This window comes from Aquarana catesbeiana, linkage group LG02 (assembly GCF_042186555.1).
Source record: "Aquarana catesbeiana isolate 2022-GZ linkage group LG02, ASM4218655v1, whole genome shotgun sequence".
NCBI lineage: Eukaryota > Metazoa > Chordata > Amphibia > Anura > Ranidae > Aquarana > Aquarana catesbeiana.
Genome location: NC_133325.1, coordinates 568,866,881 through 568,881,185, shown reverse-complemented (window position 1 = coordinate 568,881,185; position 14,305 = coordinate 568,866,881). Strand labels below are relative to the sequence as shown.

Below are 14,305 nucleotides of genomic sequence, written 5' to 3'. Positions count from 1 at the left end.
TGCTTCTTCTTTATATGGTACATTATATGGTAAATGTTTACATTTTCTTGTGTCCCAGGGCTGTTTTATTACCATTGCCAAAAGTTTGCAGAAATACGTTTCCATAACTGGAGCTGTGGGCTTTGGAGTTCTTGGTACTGAGGTAAGCTAAAGTTAAATAAAATATTAAAGACAATTTTAACAACTATGAACTTTGGGTTAAAAGTGCAAAGATTAAAACACATGCTAAATACTGTTATGAATTTGTGCTCCTCTGTTCACATTGCATCGAGAAAACCAAACTGTGAGCCCCTTGTGGCAGGATTGTTAAAGGCAACTATGCTAATTTGTAGTCCTGTGAGCCTCCAGGTAATTGACCAAATCTGGTCTCCAAAATAGTGTATCTTTGCAAATGATCAGCTGCTAACGTTACGCATGTCTCATAACCATGCAAAATAGTTAAACCAAATTGTACACACGCTGCGCTTATCAAAATAAAAAATAAGAAATTTCCACTAAAATATTAATAAAGTGATATTGTGCTTAACATATACAAAATCTATTAATAACTATTAATACTATACTATACTATACGTTAATGTGCAATAAATTTCAATGAATGAATAAATAGGTAAAAGTGCTCCAATCAGCCTGTGTATTGCAAATATTCCACAAAGCTTGTGCAATTTTCAAACATTAATAGATAATTCAACACAAACATCCATGCGATTCAGTGTTGCATCCAAGCATATCGGTACTGCATCTATGCAATATGGTGTTAGTGCAATGTTCGAACAATAAAAAGTTAAAAAATACAAAAAACGCATCCATGCGATTTGGTGCTACATCCATGTGATTCTATTCAATTCAGTGCTGTGTTGCTGTGCAATGATTAAATTAACAGTCTGATTTAGTGTTGCATCCATGCATTTCAGTGCTGCATCTATGCAATATGGTGTTAGTGCAATGTTCAAACAATAAAAAGTTAAAAAATACAAAAAACCGCATCCATGCGATTTGGTGTTGTATCCATGTGATTCTATGCAATTCAGTGCTGTGTTGCTGTGCAATGATCAAATTAACAGTCCACAGATTTTCCACAATCCATTCATGTGTTATTGTGAACACAAACTAAAGTGCTGTGCGCTCATACAAGTGCTCCCCCCAGGTGATAGCCCCTCACCTTAGGGCGTGCGACCTTGCAATTAAGCTTGGTCAGAATGCGCCTTAGAACCTCTCTGGGTTCGATGTTATATGCAGGCTCCTGGATAGATTTGCACTGGCGCCTCTGTTCCTCACAACAGTCCCGTTTGTACCTCAATATATCAACATAAAAAGGACTTCATGGTGCAGTATGTACTAAATTTATTAAAATCATAAACAAATCCCGCAATGGGTACTCACAGTAACAAGGCGCTTAAGGGCACCACACTAAAACAGCAGAGACGAACGGGCAACAGCGGCCGGTATGGGGTGGCATGCTAATCTTTCCCAACAGGTTGTATGTATAACGTTCTGTCCTGTCTCCTTCCCCTGTATAACGTTCCGTCCTGTCCCCTTCCCCGCGGGGAAGGGGACAGGACGGAACGTTATACATACAACCTGTTGGGAAAGATTAGCACGCCACCCCATACCGGCCGCTGTTGCCCGTTCGTCTCTGCTGTTTTAGTGTGGCGCCCTTAAGCGCCTTGTTACTGTGAGTACCCATTGCAGGATTTGTTTATGATTTTAATAAATTTAGTACATACTGCACCATGAAGTCCTTTTTATGTTGATATATTGAGGTACAAACAGAACTGCTATGAGGAACAGAGGCACCAGTGCAAATCTATCCAGGACCCTGCATATAACATCGAACCCAGAGAGGTTCTAAGGCGCATTCTGACCAAGCTTAATTGCAAGGTCGCACGCCCTAAGGTGAGGGGCTATCACCTGGGGGGGAGCACTTGTATGAGCGCACAGCACTTTAGTTTGTGTTCACCATAACACATGAATGGATTGTGGAAGATCTGTGGACTGTTAATTTGATCATTGCACAGCAACACAGCACTGAATTGCATAGAATCACATGGATGCAACACCAAATCGCATGGATGTTTGTGTTGAATTATCTATTAATGTTTGAAAATTGCACAAGCTTTGTGGAATATTTGCAATACACAGGCTTATTGGAGCACTTTTACCTATTTATTCATTCATTGAAATTTATTGCACATTAACGTATAGTATAGTATTAATAGTTATTAATAGATTTTGTATATGTTAAGCACAATATCACTTTATTAATATTTTAGTGGAAATTTCTTATTTTTTATTTTGATAAGCGCAGCGTGTGTACAATTTGGTTAAAGGCAACCATACAACTGCTAATACATTTAAAAATCTTTGTATTTTATTTCTTACATATTAAAAAAGAATTCCATAATTTTTTTAATTTACAACAATAATAGGACATAAAAACATTTTTCAAACAAGAGTTCTTGTTTGAAAAAATGTTTTTATGTCTTATGTATGTTGTAAATTCAAAAATGATGGAATTCTTTTAATTTGCAAGAAAAAAAAAATATGTAATTTTAAAATTATTAGCAGTTGCATGGTTGCCTTTTAAAAATCCAAATCCCACCACAAGGGGATCACAGTTTGGTACTGTATTCTGTATTATTAAGGGATGATGGCAACTACACCCTTAATCGTGAAGGTGGATTTATTTATCACACTGCACAATCAAGGGTGTCTTGTGCAGACAGCAAATACACAAAAAAATAAACAAATTCATGCAGATAGTTTTGTTTGTTCTATCACAAATTAAGACATAGTTATCAAAAGTGCAGGATTCCTAAGGGCAGTACTGGATCCCAGCAACTAAATGGGTAGCTTTATGCCAAATAGAAAAAAAGATAGTGTATATTTGGTTATGGTGGTTCAGGTTGCAGTTAAATTTATATTGAAGTCTGACTTTGTAGCATTATTGCAACGCTATTTTCCCAAAAGTTAGTTTGAACCAGTCACTTCATTTAACAACCAGTGTTTCAAATTGAGATTGTGCTCACCACCTAATGAGAATCCCTCTTCCCTGTACACCTGATGTTTGTTTATTTGGAATACTAGGTGAAAAATATTGGCCCCACTATAATGGAATGCAAGAAACCTTGTTTATGGCTTGCAAAGTCATAGCTATTAAACGAATGAGCCCACCCTACTTTACTGTGGAAATCATAGGTTAATCAAATGATCCCTTTTATATATAGTATGGCAATAGGAACTGTCCCCCAAAAATCCATAAAATGTGGTTTATGGTGTAATTCTGCTCTCACGTTAAGTTCAGGGTGACCTCCAAAGTCTTAGTTATTCAGTATGTATGTGAACCTCTGGGAAGCATGTTTTAGAAAGTATGTGTGAAAGGTTTCCTACAATAGCATGCATTGTATCTGAAAGGCATTTATTAGGGGAACACACATTGGTGCTCACAATCGATTGGTCTTTGATTAATTGACTTATCAATCTGAGAACTTCCTACTGTATTTCTCTGATTCACTTTTTCCCAGTTTAAAAGCAAAGTACAATTATTACATTTCATATAAGCCTGGTCTTTGTGAATTAAAATTACATGATCTGGTCATAGTTTCCATTGCCATCACATCCATACATTCACTTTGTGACTAAATTAATAAAAACATTTTTAAAATTGTTAACTATTTTAATGAATTCCTGTATAAAAAAGGCACTATGGCTCAGGTTGCATCACAGAATTTAATGGCTAGGCCAAGGCCCACTTGCTTCCATAGGTGGAACATAGGTGGGACTGTTCATAGCACTAGGCTGTGCAGTGCAAGGATTCCATTAGCATTAAAGCAAGATACTGATTAAACATTTGAAAGACCATCCATGTCTGTCTGATTCATGGTTGTCATTTCCTAGTTAAAAAAAGCGCAATAATTTAAAGTAAATTAACTCTAATTTAAAGAAAATTAACTCTATGGGGTCATAGCCGCATTTCTGGGAATAAGTGTAATGCTGGAGCTAAAATTAATACACATAAGCTGGGTATACACTAGTAGATTTTTTTCAAAATGTTTCATTTTTAAGAACGCTTGTCCGATCTTCTAATCGTTAGTGGGGTCAAATTGATGCCTCATTCCCGACCCCAGTGGTGAGACAATCTGAAGAAGCAGAATGGAAATTTTTTCTTGACCGAATTGCTAACATTGCATGTGGTTGTTGTTTGGTAAAGTCCATTCACTCTAAAATTGAATTCAATTTTGAGCTACTTTCAAAAGACATTCATCAAGCTGCTGAATGTACTGAGAATTTTCAGTTGAATGTTATGACGAAAATTCATAGGAACGTTTGTTCGAAAATCTAACAGTGCACACCTACTTTAGACATGGACTGGTTAAGAAATGTGAAGCAAACATTTTGACTGAAGAAACCAAACTAGTTTTTTTAAGTCGAAACAATTAATTGCTATGGGCAACTCAAGATTTTCTCCATTTTTCTTTCAAGATTTGTTTTCTGTGGGTTTAAATCATGTAAGGAAAAACGGTTTAATAGCTTTATAATCTTCAACTTGTTTTACATGTTTATCTACAGATGTTTGCTATGTTCTTTGCCCTTTGTCTTTACTACAACTTTGACTAGAAGCTAGAAAAGATGGCTGGATGCAGGAAGAAAAAGAGCATTTCATCTCGATATCTACAGAGAAGTCATACATTTCAGACATTATGGAAGTTTCTCTCAATAAAAAAAATAATTTAATATAGGAGTCTTCCAGTAATAGCAATATACTTCAATTGTTAAGCTGTCACTAAATCCTCAAAATGTGCAGTAAAGGGGGCAATGCACTTTTTAAATTTTATTTTGCATATGCCTTTTATTGTATCACAAACTCATACTCATACTGAGGGCTTATTCACACAGCTGTTTATGGCTGCACACTGCCCAGATCAGCGCATTTCTGTAGCAGGTACGAACAGGTGTTTCAGATTATGTGCAGTCGCTAAGCCTATGCAAATTAATGACAGGGTGGGAGGCTCTACAGCGGGTCACATGAAATTGCTTGGACGGAGCTAGACTGAGGCTGCTTTAAGCTGCCTGACCATCTGGTTATCTTGGTAGTGCAGAAACCCAGATTTCTTCTTTCCAGTTTCATATGTAGAACTGGGACAAGCCCTTACGCCCAAGCCAGCACTCGTTTTGGGAGTACACTGGATTTGGATAAAGGGACCTGAGCAGCAATCCACCACTTTGTCATTCGGGTTCACTGCTTGCAATAATGAATTATATACGTAATCCTTCTAAAAATGTGAGTCATATGGGAGTCATTGCTCAAAGCTTCTACTGCTGCAAAACCATTCAGATGCAGGTCTAAGGAGCCCATCCACGCTGCACTGAGATGCACTGACAGGACAGGAGAAACTGAATACCGATGATGTCACTTGGCTCAGTAGATTTTATCCAACAATTCAAGCAACAGAGCTCATCCCTGCCTGGAGACCATGCCTCTCTGACATATTTCACCCTAACAGGCTTAGGCCTTGACAATGCCCCTAAGGGTGAAACATGTCAGAGATTGATAGTCTCCAGATAGGGATGAGCTAAATGGCTGAATAAAATCCAATGAGCCAAGTGATAGCATTGGTGTGCAGTTTCTCCTTCCTGGTCAGTCCTTTTAAAAATGCATTAGCAAATTGCAGTGCTTGAAGTGAGACAACACAAGTAAAGCTTCATAACTCAAAGATGACCACTGACTGAAGATAAAGTTGGTAGCTCAACAAATATCAAAACCCTAACCCTTCTAGAATAGAAATAGTATATATGTGACACAGGCTGAATTAGTATCAGCATTCAATGGTGCCCAATTAAAAAAAAAAAGAAAAGACACTTCAATGGTGCACTTTAGAATAAGCAACACATGAAGTGATGGTGGAAAAGCACCCACAATAAAAATCACTGTTCATTTCAGCAACTGGAGTAAGTCTTCCAGAATTCATCTCATAACCACCACCCAAGAGACAACATACTTACTCACCAGAGAATATATAGAGGCCAATATGCATGTTATCTCATAGGATTATACACTCAAGACTGCAACAATATAAGCAAAATTGGTACTTCATTAGATGAAAAGACCCGAAATCACACAGGCCAGTTCACATATGCAGTGGCATTTGAATCCTTCAGTGTATCCAAGTACCTGCCAAATTTCCCAAGAAGTGGTTCTTTCACCAGACTGGCATTCCAAAAAATGCAAATCAGAAGGACCCCAATGGTGCATACAAACTTACAAATGTATTAAAAACACATTAAAACAAGTACCTGAAGATGTCTCATTGGATGAAATGTAGTAGGTGGAGCTTGAGCACTGACATCACACGCTGTCAGCTCTTTATTGGGCCATAGTGTTTTATGTAATTTTCTAATTGGCTTTTATATTTGTTAGGTGTTTCTAATACATTTGTAAGCTTTTTCTGTGCCACTGATGTCTTTCTGATTTGTAAAAGCTGATGGGTATTGTTTAGATACTGTTTCCTGTTTGGACTCGGAGACATTGTTTGACATATTTACTGTATATTTGCTATGTATTGCTCCCACTTTTATATCCTTTATGCAACTGTGGTTTCACAAAGGAGCAAATGATATATATGCTTGATCACAATCCAACCTTGCTGCCCTCTCCGTTAACCAACCATGTTGCCCTTACCTAACCAAGGTTCAGACAGTCTGCTAAAGGAAGAAATGTGCTTATTTGTTTCTTCATTAAGATTCTGCTAAATTCCTGTCCTGGTGACCACACAGTTAGTAAGATAAAAATCTTACTATAGGGCATGCATACAGAAATAAAAAACATTACAGTACTTTCAGTCCTTCTCCACGGTATCCACAATTAAAAGAATTGTAGCTGGAGTTGGTTAGGATTTTTTAAACATCATGTTCTCAGTTCAACGGCTCTTACTCACTGAAGATTAAACAGCCATAACAAAAAGATTCCTTTAAAAAATAGAAATCCTGAAGTATTTAGCATGTTATATATTGTACAATTGTCGCTTATTTGTTTCTTGCAAATATGGAGGATAACACAAAAAATAAAAACTGGGCATTTTTTGCTAAGATGTCACTTTTGATGTAACTATTTTTCATGCACAATAGACCAATGAGAAAAAGCACTCCTTTTTTATTTATTTATATACTTCTGATTGGAGCAATACCCATGTGTGTGTGTTTATGTTGTACTATTTTTATCATTCACTTTTTGATCCTCTATGTTGTTTGCATTGGCCCAGCAATGCCGACATTTCTAAATCACACCAGAAAAAATGGTGAACACAAGCAGCTAAACACACAGATACATTACTTAAATCTTCCAGACAACACAGCCAGAATTGCTAATCTGACTTTTTTTCTACAGCTGTTACAGTAAATTGCCTGCATATTTCTACTTAGCATATGCACATACAGCACACCGAGTTGATTCTTTAGATGGACCTCTGTCATTGTTCAGGGACTTACAAGACTCTGATACCAAATCATATTTGGTAGTTATGTTTAAAATAAATTCAATGAATACATACCTGCATTAATTATTGTTTTTTTTAAATATTTGCCTGGAGGCAAGCTTTAACACGTGACATATTGGCACATCTCACTTTTGCCAAAGTTATTAGAAGCTGATAAAAGTTTAGTTTATTGTACAATTATAAAATATACACCATGTGACTGAGAAAAGCACCTAAATATTACTTGGATGTTTTTTCTAAATATTTGGACATCGCACACATGTACTTTGTCTATTGCTTCTGCATGTTATAGGGTTTAAATTTAAAAGTACAGTATGTAGACTGGCTTCCAGAAGTATCAGATTCCTAGTCCCCAGCTGTACTCTACAACTACAACCTCCTACTTTATTACTGTGTTATGTAGTGATGCAGCAGCCAGCGGAGGAAATCAATGAGCACAGTAGGGGACCAGGAATCTGACACTCCTGGAAGTGTCAGATTGTGAAGTTTTTACAAGCAGTGGTATGCCTATAAAGGGGAAAAACCATGCTAATGTATCAATTAAAAAATGATCACTAAATAAAAAATTTAAATTAAAAATTAAATCCAATGAGCAGCAGCTTAATGTAAGATATACACAAATAAAACATAGACGGAAGAAGCCGCACTAATAAAGTCCAATATATAAACATTTGATTGTAGAAATGAACATCATCTCTCTTATGGCAAAAAATTGTAGAATAATCAAATTCTTCTAGTAGTGACACCACAGTGAGTTCATGCAACAAATGTGCCACTACCTTTAGAAAAACTCACTTCCCAGATGGCAAGCAAAACCAGGCATGTGGCTATAGCCCAGCCAAGGCCTTTGCTTGCACAGATGATCGTGGAGAAAAGCTCTGGATGGATGGCTGCAAAGATATATTCAAACACCGATGACACCGCTCAATCCAGGACCATTAATCCAGCAACCCACTCAGCAGTAAACCCAGAAAGAGGGAACTGCTCGGTTCCGGCCCACTCAGGCTCTCCGCTATTTATAATCCTCCGTCTGTAGTGAGTGACGCCTCGCTCTGCTCTGCTCCAAATCTGCGGTTTGAATTTGGACAGTTCGAGCAATCTATCAAATCAGAATACAACCCCGCTGACAACGTGATCAGGCCTGTACGAATGAGCCAATCAGGGAGGAGATTTGATGTTTTTTCTAAATATTTGGACATTGCACACATGTACTTTGTCTGTTGCTTCTGCATGTTATAGGGTTTATATTTAAAAGTACAGTATGTAGACTGGCTTCCAGAAGTATCAGATTCCTAGTCCCTAGCTGTACTCTACAACTACAACCTCCTACTTTATTACTGTGTCATGTAGTGATGCAGCAGCCAGCGGAGGAAATCAATGAGCGCACTAGGGAACCAGGAATCTGACACTCCTGGAAGTGTCAGATTGTGAAGTTTTTACAAGCAGTGGTATGCCTATGTTGTGCCAGGAATCTCACAATCCTGGAAGTGTTGAAGATTCTTCAGGCAGGGGTATCTCATCAATGCAGCAAAGTTTGGTAGTGTGACCAGTGGGAGGGGTAAGTATTAACTCCTTCTTTGCTTATCTAACATAACACATAAACCTAAATGCCTTTACCTATTACCATTATGAATGCAGATTTCTGAGTGTAGGAAATTTGCACATTGAAATTAACCAACCTGATGGAAAATTTCTCTGCAAGCAAGCACTGATAGAAAGGGAAGAATAGTTTCTTTATATATGGGCTACTAGCAGTCATTACTTATGTGGCAGCAGAGCAGCAACTGATTTGAAGACGTGCTAATGTCAGAATGCCTGTTGTTCTCAGTGAGTCTTCTTCCTGCTTATGCTAAGCCTAAAGTTGGCTGTACCTAAGGAGTAAGGATCTGATGACATGCATTGTAACTAGGGATGAGCCGAACACCCCCCGGTTCGGTTCGCACCAGAACCTGCGAACGGACCGAAAATTCGCACGAACGTTAGAACCCCATTGACATCTATGGGACTTGAACGTTCGAAATCAAAAGTGCTCATTTTAAAGGCTAATTTGCATGGTATTGTCCTAAAAAGGGTTTGGGGACCCGGGTCCTACCCCAGGGGACTTGTATCGATGCAAAAAAAACTTTTAAAAACGTCCGTTTTTTCGAGAGCAGTGATTTTAATGATGCTTAAAGTAAAAAAAAAAAAGTGAAATATTCCTTTAAATATCGTACATGGGGTGTGTCTATAGTATGCCTGTAAAGTGGCGTGTGTTTCCCGTGTTTAGAACAGTCCCTGCACAAAATGTCATTTTTAAAGGAAAAAATCTCATTTAAAACTGCTTGCGGGTTTAATGTAATGTCGGGTCCTGGCAATATGGATGAAAATCAGTGAGACAAACGGCATGTTTATCCCCAGACCATTACCAGGCCCTTTGGGTCTTGTATGGATATTAAGGGGAACCCCGCACGCAAATTAAAATAAGGAAAGGTGTGGGGCCACCAGGCCCTATATACTCTGAACAGCAGTATACAGGCGGTGCAAACAAGACAGGGACTGTAGGTTTGTTGTTAAGTAGAATCTGTTTGTAATTTTTAACGGAAACATTTTTAACGTGTTTAGCTCCAGCCAAAAAATCTTTTTTAAGCTTTTTGGAAAACATAGGGAAGGGTTATCACCTCTGTGACATTTGTTTTGCTGTCTTTCCTCCTCTTCAGAAGATTTCACCTCACTTTTTGTCCCAATGACAAATGTTTTTTGAAAATTTGGGGTTTTTTGTGGAACAAGGATTGGAAAGCATCAGTGGAAAGGAGAAATGTTTTTCCCATATTAACTCTTACAGGAGAGAATTTCCCTTCCTAGAGGTAGATTTCATCTCACTTCCTGTTGTCTCCTTCCGTTTGCAAGTAGGAGTCGTTTGTAAGTTAGATGTTTGAAAGTAGGGGCCTGCCCTATATATTCAGCAGAAATTTGGGCCTTAGGTGTTGTTGTGGCCACAAGACCTTTAAGCCCTCACAGGGCCCTGCTGTGAAATATTAGATCAACAATTGTAATTACATGCCCCTGTTGAACAAGGGCAGAAAAATTGGGCCTTTGGTGGTGGTGGTGCCACAACACTGTAAGTCCTCACTCGCTCTTGGTGGGTGCAGAAATGGGCCTTAGGCACTGGTGCCACAACACTGCAACCTCTCACAGATACTCTAGTTGGAACGCAGAAATGATCCCTGCTGCAAAGTATTGCATCAAAAATTGTAATTACATGCCCCTGTTAAACAGGGGCTGAAAAATTGGGCCTTAGGCACTGGTGCTGGTGCCACAACACTGCAACCCCTCACAGATACTCTAGTTGTAACGCAGAAACGAGCCCTGCTGCAAAGTATTGCATCAAAAATTGTAATTACACGCCCCTGTTAAACAGGGGCTGAAAAATTGGGCCTTAGGCACTGGTGGTGGCGCCCAGAACCAAAAATGTTCTTACAAGCTATCAGCGTGATGATTGAGGAAGAGGATAATTACTCAGGGATAGTCACTCAGCATCAGCATAGGCAGTCTTTGAAGGGATCTGAGATTTCAAAAAAAATTATTCGGTTACATCAGCATCAGGTGCTTGGTAGCTGGTGGTGATCCAAGACTGATTCATTTTTATGAAGGTCAGTCGATCGACCGAGTCGGTGGACAGACGCACCCTGTGATCGGTTACAAAGCCTCCAGCAGCACTGAATGTGCGTTCCGAAAGAACGCTGGATGCAGGACAGGCCAGTAGCTCAATTGCATACTGTGCAAGCTCTGGCCAGTGATCCATCCTCAAGACCCAGTAACCCAGAGGATTTTCGGTGGGAAAGGTGTCCAAGTCAGATCTTGCCCCTAGGTATTCCTTGCCCATGTAAAACAGACGCTGGCGATGGTTGCTGGAACCGATCATACCTTGGGGCTGCGGACCAAAAAATTGTCTGAACGCATCGGTCAGACGGCCACCTTCTCCACCGCTCCTTCTTTGACTGACCGAAGCCTCAGCAACACGTTGTCCAGAAACAGGAGTTTGTAACCTCCCAGTCTCTGGGAACGCGTTGCACAGACCTTTCTGCAAGGCCTCCCGAAGATGTTTCATCCTCTGCTCCCTCTGCGATGGCAAGATAAGGTCCGCAACCTTACCCTTGTAACGTGGATCAAGGAGGGTTGCCAGCCAGTATTGGTCCTTCTCCTTGATACCACGAATACAAGGATCCTTACGCAGGCTTTGCAGGATCAGGGAGGCCATGCAGCGTAGGTTTGCTGAGGCATTCGGTCCTCTGGGTCACTAAGGACGACATGGTCCGCAGCCACCTCCTCCCAGCCACGTACAAGTCCATGTGTTTCTTGGGACTGATCCCTTAAAGACTGCTGCTCCATGCTGAGTGCCAGGCTCCACCTCCATACTGACACAATCTTACTCCTCCTCCTCCTCTTCCTGTGTGATCGGCGGGCATGCAGGAACACTGTCTGGATAAAGGAGGCCTTGAGAGCTAAGGAAGTCCTCCTCTTCCTGCCTCTGTTCTGCCTCAAGTGCCCTGTCCATTATTCCACACAGCGTGTGCTCCAACAGGTGGACAAGGGGGACAGTGTCACTGATGCATGCACTGTCACTGCTCACCATCCTCGTGGCCTCCTCAAATGGTGACAGGACAGTGCATGCATCCCTGATCATGGCCCACTGGCGTGGGGAAAAAACCAAGCTCCCCTGACCCTGTCCTGGTGCCATAGTCGCACAGGTACTCATTGATGGCCCTCTGCATGTGCAGCCGCTGCCTCAGGGCATCCTGTAAGCCCGGGTACCTGCCCAAGAACCGCTGCACCACCAAGTTAAGGACGTGAGCCAAACAGGGCACATGGGTCATTTGTCCCTGTCGGAGGGCAGAGAGGAGGTTGGTGCCATTGTCACAAACCACCATTCCTGCCTTAAGTTGGCGTGGCGTCAACCACCTCCGAACCTGCCCCTGCAGAGCTGACAGAACCTTGGCCCCAGTGTGGCTCCTGTCCCCCAAGCTCACCAGCTCAAGCACCGCATGGCATCTTTTGGCCTGCGTACTTGCGTAGCCCCTTGAACGGCTACGGAGCACCGCTGGTTCCGAGGACAAAGCACAGGAAAAGGCCATGGAGGAAGAAGAAGAGGAGGGGGTGGAGGAGAGAGGTGTGTCACAATCATTAGCATTTTGGAGGCGTGGTGGCGGAACAACCTCCAAAACTACTGCACCCTGTCCTGCATCCTTCCCAGCTGCCAGCAGAGTCACCCAATGAGCCGTGAAACTTAGGTAACGTCCCTGTCCATGCCTGCTGGACCATGAGTCAGCGGTAATATGCACCTTGCCGCTGACCGCCCTGTCCAGCGAGGAATGGACATTGCCTTCCACATGCCGGTAGAGACCCGGAATCGCCTTCCCTGAGAAAAAGTGGCGTTTGGGTACCTGCCACTGAGGAACCGCACATTCCACAAACTCACGGAAGGGGACAGAGTCTACCAACTGAAAAGGCAGCAGTTGAAGTGCTAGCAATTTTGCCAAGCTAGCATTCAACCGCTGGGCATGTGAATGGCTGGGAGCAAACTTCTTTCGGCGGTGCAGCAGCTGGGGCAGGGAAATTCGCCTGGTACAATCTGACGTCGGTGTACCAAAAGCAGATTGCCCACAAGTACTTGGCTGTGACACACCTAATTCTACACCTTCATTCCTCTCAGTGCAGGGCTCAGAGAGGACTGAAGGTATAGTGGGGTTGGAGATCTCAGCTGATGAGGAGCAAGGAGAGGTCCTCTTTGTTCTTTGGTGTGGGTCTTTTAGATACGCTTGCCAATGAACTGCATGGCAGGTCAACATATGTCTGGTCAAGCATGTGGTACCCAAGCGGGAGATGTTTTGGCCACGCAAGATACACTTGAGACATATGTTGCAAATAGCAGCGGTGCGATCTGATGAACTCGTCTCAAAAAAGGCCCACACCAAAGAACTTTTTGAATAACGCGCAGAGACTGCAGCACCCTGCACATGTGGAGCTTTGGGGTGTGATGCAGTCAAGGTGCTGCCCTTAGGCTGGCCCCTGGAGGGCATCCTGCCTCGTTGGTGATGTGCCGCCTCCTCCTCCTCTCTCCTATCAGGCACCCACGTTGAGCCAGTGACCTCATCATCCCTCCCTCCTCATCACTGGAGCAAACCTGGCAGTATGCTGCAGCAGGGGGAGCATGACTGCCAGATTGCTGTCCTTGGGCACCCCCTCTGTCCGTGCTCACGTTACTGCCTTCATCGAGCTTAGTATCATCATCAGAGCCTTCCAAACGCTGGGCATCCTCCTGGAGCATGTACCCAACACTGTGGTCAAACAGTTCGAGGGACTCCTCAGGAGGACATGGTGGGGCTAGGGAAGGAGTCACTGATGACATTGAGCCAACGGAAGAGGCTGCTGCTTTGCCAGACAAAGTACCCTGGGCATGGGTGAGAGAGGATAAGGAGGATGAGGACGGCTTGGTCATCCACTCGACCAAGTCTTCCGCATGTTGCGGCTCAACACAGCCAGCTGCCGAAAAAAAGGCCAAGCGTGTCCCACGGCCACGTGCTGATGAGGATGCACCGTCTCCACAACCAGCACTAGACACAGAGCCTGCTTGCCCTCTCTTATTGGCTTGTGACTGTCTGCCTCTCCTTCTTGGCCTTCCAGACATACTAATGGCCTATAGCTGCACTAAGCTGGGATATATATATATATATATATATATATATATATATATATATATATATGTACTGATACTGCAGCTAGCAAAATCAACTGCCTGCCTGTAGTATGAGAACACCACCAACCTTCTACAGGTA

The 14,305-nt window shown here is 41.8% G+C and overlaps 1 protein-coding gene across 1 annotated transcript in view; it reads left to right on the top strand.

Annotated features, from left to right (window-relative positions):
• LOC141130016 (tetraspanin-18-like) overlaps positions 1 to 4,617 on the top strand; it is a 115,533-nt gene extending 110,916 nt beyond the window's left edge. Inside the window, exons 6-7 of the mRNA XM_073618008.1 lie at positions 59 to 142; positions 4,570 to 4,617. Of these exons, the coding sequence (XP_073474109.1) occupies positions 59 to 142; positions 4,570 to 4,617 (132 nt within the window). The remainder of the gene's footprint in view (positions 1 to 58; positions 143 to 4,569) is intronic.
• Positions 4,618 to 14,305: the final 9,688 nt, after the last annotated feature.